The 13,592-nt window shown below is 50.1% G+C and overlaps 1 protein-coding gene across 1 annotated transcript in view; it reads right to left on the bottom strand.

Moving 5' to 3' along the window:
• Positions 1–13,592, bottom strand: part of LOXL2 (lysyl oxidase like 2) — an 85,324-nt gene that overhangs the window by 39,602 nt on the left and 32,130 nt on the right. Inside the window, exon 4 of the mRNA XM_063086760.1 lies at positions 1,858–2,069. Within this exon, the coding sequence (XP_062942830.1) occupies positions 1,858–2,069 (212 nt within the window). The remainder of the gene's footprint in view (positions 1–1,857; positions 2,070–13,592) is intronic.

Raw genomic sequence — 13,592 nt, 5'->3', positions numbered from 1 at the left:
GCTAACACCTCCCTCTGGCCTGCTGCCATCTCAGCCCTGGTAGCACCACTGAGACACAGGAACTCTTCTTTGCACCTTCTCTTTGGGGTACACATAGGCACAAATGTGAACTGAGACCCAGGGACTAACACAAAATGACGGAGACAAGCCGAGAAGGTCTAGCACCCACCCTCTGGCTTGATGCTGGGCAGATGGTGCCACATCTCCAGCTAGAGGTCCGCAGTGGGAGCTGGTTCCCAGAGCTTCTTAATCATCTCCCATCGCATAGAGAACACCGCCCACCTTGGACGTCTCCCAACCCTTGATGCCTTTTCCTCCCCATCCTCCACTTGAAAAGACAAAACCACAGATGCGGGGGCGGAGGCCCTTGTTTGGCCTCCACAGTCTCTGAGCTGGGCTTTCCTGGGCCGGGGGTTTCAAATCCAGCATGTGAGAAGATGGTCTGGGGCCCAGCTGCCAAAACCAGCCTGAGATCACCCCTCAAAAGCAGCAGGACTCCAGACAGGCCACAGGTGGGGTCCTGCAATCAACACCATTGGAGCAAGCCCTGTGGCCAGGCTGGGGGCTCTGGTGGGGCCAGGAGGCAGGAAGCCTGTCAGGGGAGGGGACTTGTTTTTCTTGGTCCAATTGGTAGGAAAAGCTGAGAAGGTGTTACCAGGGAAGGAGATGGTCAGCTATTGGGACATCCCCAATGTACTCAGGACCCCTCTGCCAACAGGATGGTCTGGCCATGTCTGGGGGCTGCAGGGGTGGGATTCACCATCGTGATCACCCCCAGGGGCACTGTGAGCCCACCCAGCTGGGCAGCTCTGCAGAAGCACTAACTCACCCAACTGGTGGGCTGGAGGCTTGGGCCGAAGTATGGCCCACCTCAGCTGCGTCCAGACCACGGCCAGGTAGGTCAGGGCCAGGACCCAGGAGGCACATGGCCTGCTCTGTACCCCAGGGACTGGAGGCACAGCTGGCTTGAACCCAGGCCTCCTGACTTTGAAACTACTTCTCCTCTTCCTCTTATTTAAAAGGAAAGAGGCAGTGTTGTGAGTCTACACTCTGGGGCGTAGACCTTGTAGCTGGACACCGTGTTTGAGGCCTGGATCTGCCACTTACCAATTATCTCACCTTTCTCTAGGTTACCTATAGACCTCTATTTCCTAGTGATTATGAGGATTAAATGACCAAGAAGAGTGCCTGACACGTGGCAGGCACTGAGTAAATAGAAGCTAGTATTCTTACTATTATTAAGGAGACAGGAAGAGCTCATTACCAACCAAGGATGCCTGAACTGCCAGCCATCCGGGTGCCGAAAACCTTCACTGGATGCCCCCCGGGTCAAATTATTCTAAGTGCCCTCACTATCTGCTTCTTTCCCCATGTATATTAACCTTGGAAACCATAACGGCAGTGCCAGATTTAATTGGGATTGGCTGAATCAAACGCATCAGCTTCTCAGTTACCAAACAATTGCTGCACTTTCCAGATTTCTCAGCATGATTGCTTGCTGAGGACGAGTAAAATTGCTTCTTAAATCGGTGTGGTCCTGGCCCTGCCTGGCTGGGTATTGCCCTTGTTCGGCCTCCGCAGTCTCTGAGCTGGGCTTTTCTGGGCCGGGAGTACCTTGCATGTTACCTCTGACGTAACCCTTCCCTCACTCTACTTTTGTCATTTGTTTTGGGTCACGGGAGAGTGAGTTCCTCAGAGGTAAGGATGGCCCGTGGCAGCCCCTGCAGACGGGCTTGCTGGGGGCACCAGCTTGCCCAGCGTGACTGGCAGCAGGAAGCCCACTGCCAGGGCAGACTCTTTTGACAAACAGGGAGGGCAGGGGCCCAGGAAGCCACCCGCCCAGCACCGTCCACTTACTTGTACACTTTGGTGTTGTACGTCTTCTCCCCAGGGAAGCCGAACATGCCGCAGACCACACGGGAATTCTTGGCTGTCCAGTGCTTGTCGCAGATCTGCTTCCAGGACTTGCCGTCCTTCACCTCCACGTAGCCCTCGGTCACTGGGGTGCGCTTGCGGTAGGTAGAGAGGATGGCTCGGATCCGGATGTCCTCCACCTGGATATTCAGGTTCTGGGAAGAAAGAGGCATAGGAGGAGAGGGGTTACTTTCCTGGTCTGCCACAGAGAGGTGCCAAGCAACAGGTCCTTCTCAGGTGACTACCGGCAGGCCCTCTGCTCGCCTCTGCCCTCAGGCCCTGCACAGGGCTATGGGCCTCCCCAACGAGCACATGGCACAAGCCACAGTTATAAAGTGCTACGCATGGGGGGGGCAGTACCCCATACCTCAGGGTAGGCATTCCTCCTTTCAAAAATCCCCCACAGAGGGCAGGGCTTGGAGAGAAAGGAGGCGGAGGCTCCCAGTGTTGCTTGAGCACGTTGTGTGCAGGGACTCACGTCTGCCTAGCAGTGGGGGCATCCAAGGGACCAGAGAAGTAGGAGTGAGGACAATTATTTGGCTGTGGCAAGGAAAGACCCTCCTCAACCCCCCTTCACCCATCTTTCTGTGGCAGTGAGGGAGAGAGGCTGGGATCAGGGTCGGGGAGGACTCATGGTCAAGACCCTTCAGGGGGAGGTGGAAGCAGCTGGAGGGGAGGGGCGGGGGGAGGAAAGTGCCTGCCTCCCTGCCACGTGGGCTCTCCTGCTCCCCGGACACTGAGCTGGAATGTCTCTGCACCTCGCCTACATTTGAGTCCTAGGGATTTGGCAGGAGAAGGCCCCGAGAGGCCAAGGTGGATGAGAGGAATGGGGGGAGGGAGTCCCCAGTATTGCAGTGACACTTTTTATGCTGTTTCAAGGCACGCTACATCAGTCCTCCAGTACGATGGAAGCCCCCCTCCTGAATTGCTCATGTCCAGCCCCTCCTCTTTCTGCTCCGGCCCCTGCTCTAGTGGGCCCACCACCGGCTCCTGCAACAGTTCCTGAATACCTGCCTCCATCCATCTGCAGCAGGGCCAGCCACCAGAGAGCTCTCTCCAAACACAGACCTGCCCTTGCCCCTTGCCCGGCTCCTCTTTGTCTATGGAACACCCACATTATGTAGCGAGCTGCCAATGGGCCTTCACAACAGATTCCGCCTATGTCTCCTGCCCCTTCACCGTCTCCAGCTTGGCTGATCCACAGACACCACGAATTACGACAGACAATACTAACAGCCACCTGGACTACTCACAGGTGCCAAGCCCACGCCACGTGCTCTATATGCACTCTCTCATTTGATCCTCAAGAACTGTGGTGAGGTAGTTACAATTATCCCCATTTACAGATGAGAAAACCGTGGCTCCAGTTTCCTCCCCAGGACCACCCTAAGGTGCAGTGTGAGACACACTCTGCGCTGAGCCAGGGAGGGGCTGGAAGGCAGGAGACCAGTGACCTGAGTGCCCCAAGCCCTGTCCAGCCAGGATGCAAATGAGCCTCAAGGTTGAACAGAACCATTCTTTGGGTGCCCAGGGATTCACGTCTCCTTGCCCCTGGCTTCAGGCCCTGCTTTGCAAGTCCTGAGAGGTGATGGAAAGTATGTGGGCCTGGAATGATGGCATTTGGCACTGGTCCTCTTCATGCAGTGCGGAAGGAAAGCCGCCAGTGGCAGGATTATGTTTTCCAGCCTGGATCCTGGATTCTTTACAGCCCTCGTTGAGGCCACAGGACCCGTGCCACCAAGACACGTGGACAGGGATAAGCCAAGAAAGGTCCTGAGGTCTAAACCCAGCCACCGGCCAGCTCCCTTCTGCCTCTCCCCACCTCAGGAGGCCAGGCTGGAATTCCAGTGTGTAATGCGTAATGCCCAGAAGGAAAGTTACTGAGTAGCAGGGCGGGCAGGCTGGGCTGACCTTACTCAAGTCACAGATCCTTTCCCTTGCTGTGAGGTAGCACTGCAGGCTTGCTGAGGGGGCATGTGACCTTCAGCACTGGCTGCCACAGCAGGAGGAGGCAGAACCAGCTGGGGGAGCTCAGCAGACCCCCATGGAAGGGCCATGCTGGCCACAGGGCCTGAGGCCAGCATACATGCCCTCAGCTGCCAGAGGAGCTTGGCACTGCTCCTGCCTTGATACAGGACAGGGCCTCTTGGCAGAAACATGACAGGTGGGGGAGGCAGGTGGGCTCCAGGATGCAGGCGAGGAGGCCTGGAGGAGAGAAAGGGCTAGAACCAGCTGTTGTGTCCTCGATCTTTCACCAACTCACTACGTGTGTGTGTGTGTGTGTGTGTGTGTGTGTGCATGGTATTGTGTGCATGATGGTCTATGTGTCTGTGTGTACGTGTGTGATGATATGTGTATGTGTCTTTGTGTGTCTGTGTATTTGCATGGCAGTGTCTGCCTGGTGGTATGTATGTCTCTATGTCTGTGTGTGTGCACGTTGGTACACGCATGACGGTCTATGTGTCTGTGTGTGTGTTTGTGATGGTGTGTGTGTATGTGCATATTTGGACATCTGTATGTGTGTATTTTGGTGTGTCTGTGTGTGTGTGCCCATGTGTCATGTAAGTATCTGTTTGTTCCTATATCTGTATGTGTGTCTCTGGGAACACAGGTCTGTGTTTGTGTGATGTGTGCAAGGCAGTGCTGTGTGTGTGTGCCTGTGTGTCGTGTGGGTCTTTGTGCACATGTCTGTGCATGTGTGCATGATGGTGTGTCTACATCATGTGGGTCTCTGTATGTGTGGACTGTGTGACAGTGTGTGCGTCTGTGTGGTGGAGGAAAGACTGAAAGGGACTTGTACCTTCCAACACCCAGGAAAGTAGTATAGGCTACGCCTGGTTCCTCAAAATGGAACGTGTTCTCCTCTTCTTCCTCCATGGAACCAAATCCTGCCCACTCTGTAAAACTCAAGTCCACCTCATTCATTCAATTACTCATTCATTCATTCATTCAATAAAATACAGTCTCGGCTCAACATGGGCCTTGCTAGGCTTCCTCCCAACACCTCAACCATAGTCCTGTCTCTTCTTTGAACAATGATTCCAATGGCCATCCCTTACCCACTACCCACTAACGCAGCTTGTGCACAGAACTTCACACCCACTCCCTCACTCAGCCCCCAGGACAACCTTCCAGGTGGTCTATCCATTTATAGGTGAAAACTTGAGAAAACTTGGCGATCTTTTGCAACTTATCCAAGTTCACATGGCCAACAAGTAGGTAAACAAAGACGAGAGTCAGGTTCGACTCTAAGTCATGCTGTAGGCTCTAGTGACCCCTGGTCACTAGTCTAGGCTCATAGTGGCCACTGGTCTCTGAGCCTCCCTTGCCCCCAAGTGCGTGTCCTGTACATTGTCTGGTATTGAGAGTGACCCACATGGGGCAGGGCCTGGGCTCCCACCTCTGCCTGGTGCTGTGCACAGTCCCGTGCCTCACCCAAGGAACCGTGAGCCAGGCCACATTGTGTACGTGAGGGGAGACCCGTGATCCCAGTGGCTCTGTCCTCAGGCCAGCGGGGAGGTGGCAGGGAAACCCCGTGGCACACACTCAGCCCTCATGCTAGCTAACTGGCTCCTCGGAGACCTCTTAGAAAACACAGGCGTGCTCACACAGCCTCCCCTTACTTCACTGCTGTGGAATCTCTTCCATAACCACAAGTGTTAGGATTTTTTTCTCCAGAAGTTTAGTCCCAAGAGGGAAGAGGTTTGAAACATTAATATACATACACATTTTTCTTTTTTAACAAAGGACTCTCTAGACTTGTTACTTTAAAATTAAACTAGCAATGGCCCAGAAGCTGGTCAAGCATCTGGCACATTTTAGAATTCAAAGTAAAGCCTTAAAAACCCAAGATCACTGGTTTGGATCCCTGTACTGGCCAGCTGCCACAAACTAAAGATAAAAAGTAAAATAAAATTCGGACTAAATCCTGAACACAGTTCCTCTTTTCAGAGACAATAGTGCACCCAGGCCGCCAAAGGCTTCCCGAGAAGGGATTCACAGAAACTCCTGGGCTTGTCCTCTCCAGACCTCATCACATCCTTCAGGGAGCCTGAAGACCTGTCACCCACCTCCAGGAGGAAACAGTGGGGCCCAGCAAGGCAAGGGGCTTGCGTGCTTCAGCCGCTGAGTTGCTGGGAAGAAAGGCTGGCAAGGAGTGCTAGGGCTCAGGCTTCCGGGCTTGGGCCGAGAAAGACATTTAATACTTACAGCATCTGTCAACGACTTGCAAATTCCAGAATCTGACAGTCTGGGGCGATAGCCAATGAGGAAAAGTCACCCATTTTGAAAGTCTAGCTGGAGATTGCATCAGGGAAAGAGACAAGAAGCAAAGCAAGAAAGCAAGAGAGCCTGCAAGAATCCACTTTGCATTTGGTCTGAAAACTCAGCACCAGGCACACGGCCTGCTGCGAGGCACGTTTGCAAGACTGGGTCTCAGCCCTGTTTCCTTTCTTCTTCCCTCTGTTCCAGAAGTCATAGTTTAAGACCAGCACAGGCCTTCCCACCCAAGAAGGCACTTTTGGGGTGGTGTTGGGGTGGGAGGATCATGCTGGGGAGAAGTACCATTCTGCCAACATCCCCCTAGATCGTGTGGCCATTAGTTCTCACAGCCTCTGCCCTGCAGCACCCCTCTCCCTCTACAGCCAACGAATTCTCGTGTCTCGTTCTCAAAGTCCTCAGCTTTCTTTATTCAGCTGTTTTTTTTTTAAAAGCTTTCCAGATGCAGACTCATGTTCCTCTCCTCAGCACCTCAACCCAAGCACCTCCACAACATTCCCGTTCTTCCTCTTTCCACTGAGTCACTGAGTGAGGCTGTGCCCTTCCAGCCGCTGTCCCCTTCTAGCCACTGTTCGCTTCCAGCCAGCAGGCCTGCATCAAACTCTCTTCCCCACGCTTCCAGCCCATCCAGCCCCTGTGATGACTGCTCTGCACTTCCAGACGCTTTCCATGACACTGCTGTTTTCTAGTCAGGTGTTCCATGAGGATCGTGGAAGGACAAGAAGGGCATTCTGATTCTGTCATCTCCCTTAGGCCCTGTGCTGTCCGTTCAGCTCTGGTCTCATCTCCAATCCAGTCCATAGACAGGTCCAGCTACTGTGGCCACGGTGGGTCCACATCTTGCTCACACCTTCTTGAGGCTCCCCAACGCCTTAGGCTCGGGTCACACCTTATAATTCTCTCTTCCCTTCTCCTTACCTATTAGAATCCTGCCAACCCTCAGGGATAATGTTAATCATTCATTCATTCATTCACTCGTTCAAAAATATTTGTCGAGTGCTACTGTGTCCCAGGCACTGTTCAAGACCCTGAATATGCAGGTCAACCAGATAGGCAAGTTCCTCGCTGTCATGAGGTTCCTAACCTGGGGGTAAGAGACAGCACCACCTTCCCCACAAAGCCCCCTCTCCCACTGCCAATATCTCATCCACATAGATTTGACTTCTTTTTATTCCTTGAGCATTTGCTTTCTTAGTCACTCATTTATACCTTGGTTCATAGTGACTTCTTGTTCTGCTATTTATCCTTCCACATGTTTTTGCCACCCGGTAGGACTGTGAATCCCCTCCAAGGGCAAAACTTTGTCACCTTCATTTTTGTATCACCTACAGCTTCTACTGCCAGACACACAGTGAGGCCTCAGACATTTTTGGAAGGAGCCAATAATAATTTTTAAAAAATCCAACAACAGGAGTTCAGCTTAGCTAGAAATGTTGGGCTCCTAAGTCAAAAATTTTAAAAAGACTCCCTTTATTCTTTGTTTACTGCAAAATAAACAGCGAGGCAGTCCTTGCCTCCCCTCTCAACGTAAGCACCACTGTGTGATTTATGCATAGACATGCACATCGCACTTTGTCCTGGGATCCTCTCAGCACCCGAGCTATTTCATACCCCCCTTTTCCCTCGAGATCTGACGCCAATATATAGTTACTAGACTGACATAGAAGCAGAACTGATCCTCAGCGCATGTTTAGAAAGCTTAGCTAAGTGAGTATGATCTGTAAACAGCATGAAGCACGTTGTATTAGGAAACTTCAAAAACTTCATGGAAAGATTCATATTCTTTTAATTCGAGTTTTCTATGAACTTTTTGAAGTGCCCTCCTATTAGAAGAGTCTGGCTACACTGTAATTATCCCCTTTTGATGATCAAGTCAGGGACTCATAGTTTGAGAAGCCGCCAGTAACATTCTCTAGCCTGTGACTTCCAACTGGGTCAGATGGAAGAAAGAGAGAGAGGCAGGGCATTTCAGCAATTTCTGTCAGCTCTGCATGATGGAGACCAGAGGGGACAGAGCGGGTCAAGGATGGGGGGGCATAGAGAGCTGAGGTCATGTTGATGCCACCAGAGGAAAAAGCCACTGTCTGTCTGGGCCCTCCTAACATACATCAAGAGCTTTGCAATGCTGCTGGAAAACTGAGTGCTCTGTTTCATTTTCCAACCTGGAAGCACTTAGGTAGGTAAAAGAGGCTGCTTCTTTGGAAAGTGGGCAAGCCCTGTTGTCATCAGCAAGCCACAGGACACCTGCTCCAGCAACCAGCCCCTCTGAGCCAGCAGTTTCTCCAGCCTTGGCTGGTGCACTGAGGCCACAGACCACGCAAGTCTTGGGCCAGGCCAGACCTTCCTCCAACACACCCTGCTGGTGGATCTTGTGATTCTCCTCATAGCACCATAGCCATGGTAATGATTTATTAAAGTAAGGATTTGTGAAATTGTCTTTCTCCACTGCTAGGTGGGAAGCTCCAGGAGGACAAGCCTGTCCATTTCACCGATCCCTTTACCCTCAAGTCTACCATAAGGTCTAGCACTTATTTCCAGTGAATGAACGAACAGACCCTCAGTGACAGCCTCATGGGGATGGGATGGGGGCTTCCTTGGTATTGACCACCCAGCATGTCTGAGGTGATTCAAATGGACCACTTGGGCCCACTGCAGAGCCAGGCTAGACACTACCAGCTCCACCCTGGTCATGTCACCAGAGGGCCCTACAGAACAGATGGGCCCAACCAGGGCAGGGAGTCTTGCTCCCACCCAGCTCAAGCCCCACCTCCGTCACCCAGCAACTTTCCCACTGATCTCTCTTCTCCAAACACAGTCCAGTCCACACTGTTCAAAGTTTGAGCACTTACTGTTCATTCATTTATTTCATCTAAAACGAATGACGATGCTTCTTATTAATTTATGTAATGTAACAAATAAGTATAATGTTACTTATTTGCTGATTTCACCTCACAAAAAATTATAATGCTATTTATACTTTTCAAAGGGGTCCATATGCAACACCCTGGCCAGGAGCCAAGTTCCCAGATTTGCACAGTTTCTAGTATTTTGTTCTGTTATCCGCATAAACACCCTTTTGCTTTTCAGACGCTGTGACCTATTTTTAGGTGGGAAAATAGGTCACCTTAGAACTATTTCTCTGTCACATCTACTCTCTGGTAGGGGGTGGTGGGGACCCCCCAGAAATGGACAAATAAGGCTGCTGGGAGTGCAATGGTGAAACGTTTGGCAACTGACTGTGACTAATAAAAACCTGAACTCCTGGAATTTAAAAAATTCACAACGGCCCCAGTCCCTGTGGTGAAGAGGAGAAGAAAAGGCTTTTTCAGGTCTCAGCGTCCTTTCAAAAGAATGTGAGAGAGCAGAGCTAGAGTACCAGATTCTCCCTTCTTGTGGAAATGAGTGGGCTTCTCCTGGCTCTGTCCTCACCATCCCTCCAGTGGCCCATCAAGACCTCCTGGGCTGTCTACTGTCACAAAGGAGAAACTGAGGCTCAGAGGTCACTCAGGGCAAAGGCAACACCTTAATTTCACAGCCTGGGAATTTCTGATCAGTTCTGGTAACCTAATTGCTTTTTGCAAAGAAGCCTTTTTAAAAGGGGTAGGGGAGGAAGTGGGGTGTTGAGGTGAAGGAGAGGGAAGAGACCCGAAGGTTCCCTGATCTAACAAACCACCACCCCCACCACAAAACTTTCTATAAGCACATGACATAGCAACGTGCAAACCCGCCAGGAAACAGAGGTTTGCTCAGAAGGGCATCTGGATCTGTCATCTCTGCTTATCTAATGCTTTTTCCAACTTGTGTGCCCGCCACAGACAGGAAATGAAGACTCTCGATTTAAGAGCCTCTGAAATCCTGGAAGGTTTGGTTGGGGCTGTTTTCTGCATTTGAAAATGATCTGTTCAAGTGGAACCAATGATATTTCAGATTTCACTATTTGCTCCTGCTTACTCCCTTTTAAGAAAGTTTTGAGAATTAACCTAAGACTCATTTTCTTTATATCCAGCCAAACTTTTGTTTTACAGTGCGGTGTCCAGAGACACAAGGAAGTCAGGTTAATCAGGACACAGAGCTGCAATTGTGTCCAGTGGAGACTGGGACTGGAGGTCCTGCCTTCAACTCTGGGGTCTAAAACTGAAAATACACAGCAAAATATGCTGGTACAGCCTGTACTCGAAAAGGGGAGAGCTGAGACCCTGCCTAGTTAATTTCCTGGAAGAAACAAACCAAGGTTGGAGAATCAGTAGCAGGGCTAACCTACTGCAGTGCGTTATAGTCTGCAAAGCACTTTTGTAGAAATCATCTGATTTTTCTTCCCCCTACAAAAAGTTTTAAATTACCTTGTAAATGATGAGAGCATGCTGTGTCATTCTGATGGGGAAACCATTGCCACTGTGGATTACAGACCATCAGAGCTGGAAGGGATTGAATTCAACCTGCTCGACAGTTGCCAGTGTTCTGGCCGCTGGTCAATAGGTAGCTTAGGGTTCAAACCTGTAAACTCTCCCTTCATTTATGAAGAAGGTGCAATTTTCCCCTCCTGTAGAGGGGACTTTACAAAGTGTCAGGGAGCCCCCAAGGATGCCCCAAGCAGCTGTAGGAGGAGTTCAGGGAGCAGGGTTAGCTCATTAAGTGAAATTCCATCAGCCAGGCTCCAGGGCTTAATGACTCATGCCTCTGGCATTCCAGAGTAGGATGAACTCGGTCTAGACTGATGCACAGTTTTCTTCCACTCTCTGCTTAGGGAATTCTGGTGCACTCCGGAAGAGGCAGACGCCTGTGAGGGTCATCTGTCATGGTCTGTGATCCATCCCTGACCACCAGGAGTCAGTGAGGGTGAATGTTAAAGAGCACAGCCTACGCCCCTGCAGGGTAGTGCTGGGAGGAGACAGGGATGTCTCCATCACTTTCATCAGCCCAGTGGCTCACAGCTGGGATCACAGACATGGAGCAAGCCTTCACTGACACTCAGTTTTGACCACACTTTGCTCTTGGCCACTTTGGAATTTACAGACCCTAAACTGGAGGAAGTCAAGGGAGGGCTTTAAATTTCTTTGATGTGAAAGAACAGGCCATAAAGACTGCACCTGGTTTCAAGAGAAAGGTCATGAGGGAGCCGGAGAAGAGGCAGAGAGAGAGAGCCAGAGCACAACACACACACTAGTTGGCATCTTGTGTGTGTGTATGTGTGAGACACACACACGCACACATACACACACACACGTGTGTGAATGCTGGCAGTAGGCAGCCAGTGGACACCCCCAATGTGGATGCGTGCATTTTCATAGATGCTAAATAACAAGGGACCTCAGAATGTGGCATCACTGATCCTGCTTCCTTCCCCCTGCAGGCATCTGACCACAGTGTTCTTGGAAGGAGGTCATCGGTTCATGCCTGGACAAGGAGCTTACCTCTGACTAGGCTAAACCAATCCACTGTGGGGCATCCACTGAGCTGAAATCTACCTCCCATTACCTTCTCCTCCATATTAGCTCTGGGCATTGGAATAAATTATAGATATTCTTCTTCATGGTAGCACTTCAAATATTTGTCAGTACAGGTCTCCCCCATATCTCTTTTCTTGACAATAATCTCTACTTCCTTATGTGATATGATCTCTAAACTTGTCTCCATCCTGCTGACCCCTGCTCTGGGTGACCTGGTTAAGAGATGGACCCAGAACTGAAACACACGCTCAGTTGCTGGACTAAAAAACAAAGAGTTTAGGGAAAGGATTCTTCTACCAGTATTGCAGTTTGTATTCACTTTTTCAGCTGCCATATTATACCCTTGGCTTACACTGAGTCTGTAATCAATCAACTAAACCTTCATATTGACCCTTATATTCATCCCTAATACATTGCAGTTTGAGCCTATTGTTTCAAACTAATGTAGTTTTTCTGAATCTTCACTTCATAGTTTTATATTCCAGCAATTCCTCCTAGTTTTGTATTTCCTGTAAATTTTATCAGTACACATTTTCGACTTCATGCAAATTCCTGATATGTTATGGATAGGCAGGAGCAGAGTCCTGGGCACACCACTAGAGACCATCCATTCATCAGTGTTGACCTGGATTAGTCAACAGCTCTTGGGTGTCATTAGTCAGTACTCTACGACTCCACCTAACTGTGAGTCCATCAAAGCTATGGCTCTTCCTCTTGTCCACAAAAATTTAATAGGGGGCATTTCTTTAGCCAAGAGGAATGATTCCATGACTTCAGCTACGGACACAGGCCATTGCATGAGGTATTCTGGAGAAACTTCTCAGCATCCCACAAACATCCCCGTAGGTGGTTTAGGCGGATCCCTACCCATCAGGCCAATGCTGCCAGTAAGCATGAGCTTTGACCATGAAGCCCTGAATGCAGGAATCTTCTGGTGACTCATAAAGATTCTCCTCAGACATCCTGAGATCTAGGCCCTTTCGTGACCTACTTTCAGTGGATACCAAGGGAAGAAGTTCCCTCCCAGGCACTGCTCATCCACTGAAAGTTCCCTCGGTGTCTGTGGCTGGGCAAGACAGCTCCACCCTGACTCGTGGTAACTGTTCTGATCTGAATGACAGCAAGAGGGAGGCCTTCTGGGAAAACGCAAGCTATCATGAGGACTTTCAAGCCCGACGTCTCCCCAGGTAGCCCTGTCGGGTTCCTGCAAGTTCAGTAGGGCCTGCGCTTCATGTCTGAGAAGGATGCTCCCCGCAAGGCAAATGTCTTGCCTTCGCAGGCTCTAAGGGCAGAAGGAAAGGGCCAGGTCTTCTTCTGACTGGTGTCCCAGACCAGTACGTGTGTGCAGCAAGCACCCAACAAGTGTACTCAACCCAAAGTAGGTACTCAGCTCTCCTTCCATGTAATTTCAGCCCTTCCAGAATAAAAATGTTCTCTCCAACATATTTTTTCAGTCTTTTCTATGCCTATGCTACCCCATTAAGGTCCTGCTTTTGATCTGACCCATCTTATATCCCCTTCAAATGCTAAGCGTTAGAACTGGCACATAGTAGGTATTCAATAAACATTTATCAAATGAAATGCCACTCTAAGAGTCCCTTTTTCCAGAATCATTTGCTCTGGTGGGCAGACACCAAAATCCACTAATATTTTGGCCCACTTTCCTTTTGTCCAAGTCATCGATGACTTTCTCATGCCAGGAAGTCAGGGTCTTCTCTTGACACTCCAAGTCGACTATCCTGAGGCTCCAGGCTGAACAGATGCCCATTAATGTTGCTGTAAATGAGCTCATTGTCTTATTAGGCAGGGCAATGCTATGAAGAAATAATTTGCTTTTATGTGCTTCTCATTGCTGTTTGGTTTAATATTTTACCCTGGGAGATTTTCTACCTAAGAGGATAATAATCTCCGGTTTGCATTTCTGGGGAGAAGAACATTTGGGCGTCAGAGATA

The sequence above is a fragment of the Cynocephalus volans genome, chromosome 2 (assembly GCF_027409185.1).
Source record: "Cynocephalus volans isolate mCynVol1 chromosome 2, mCynVol1.pri, whole genome shotgun sequence".
In the NCBI taxonomy this organism is placed as follows: Eukaryota; Metazoa; Chordata; class Mammalia; order Dermoptera; family Cynocephalidae; genus Cynocephalus; species Cynocephalus volans.
The sequence above is the reverse complement of the archived record's forward strand: the minus strand, read 5'-3'. Positions and strand labels throughout refer to the sequence as shown.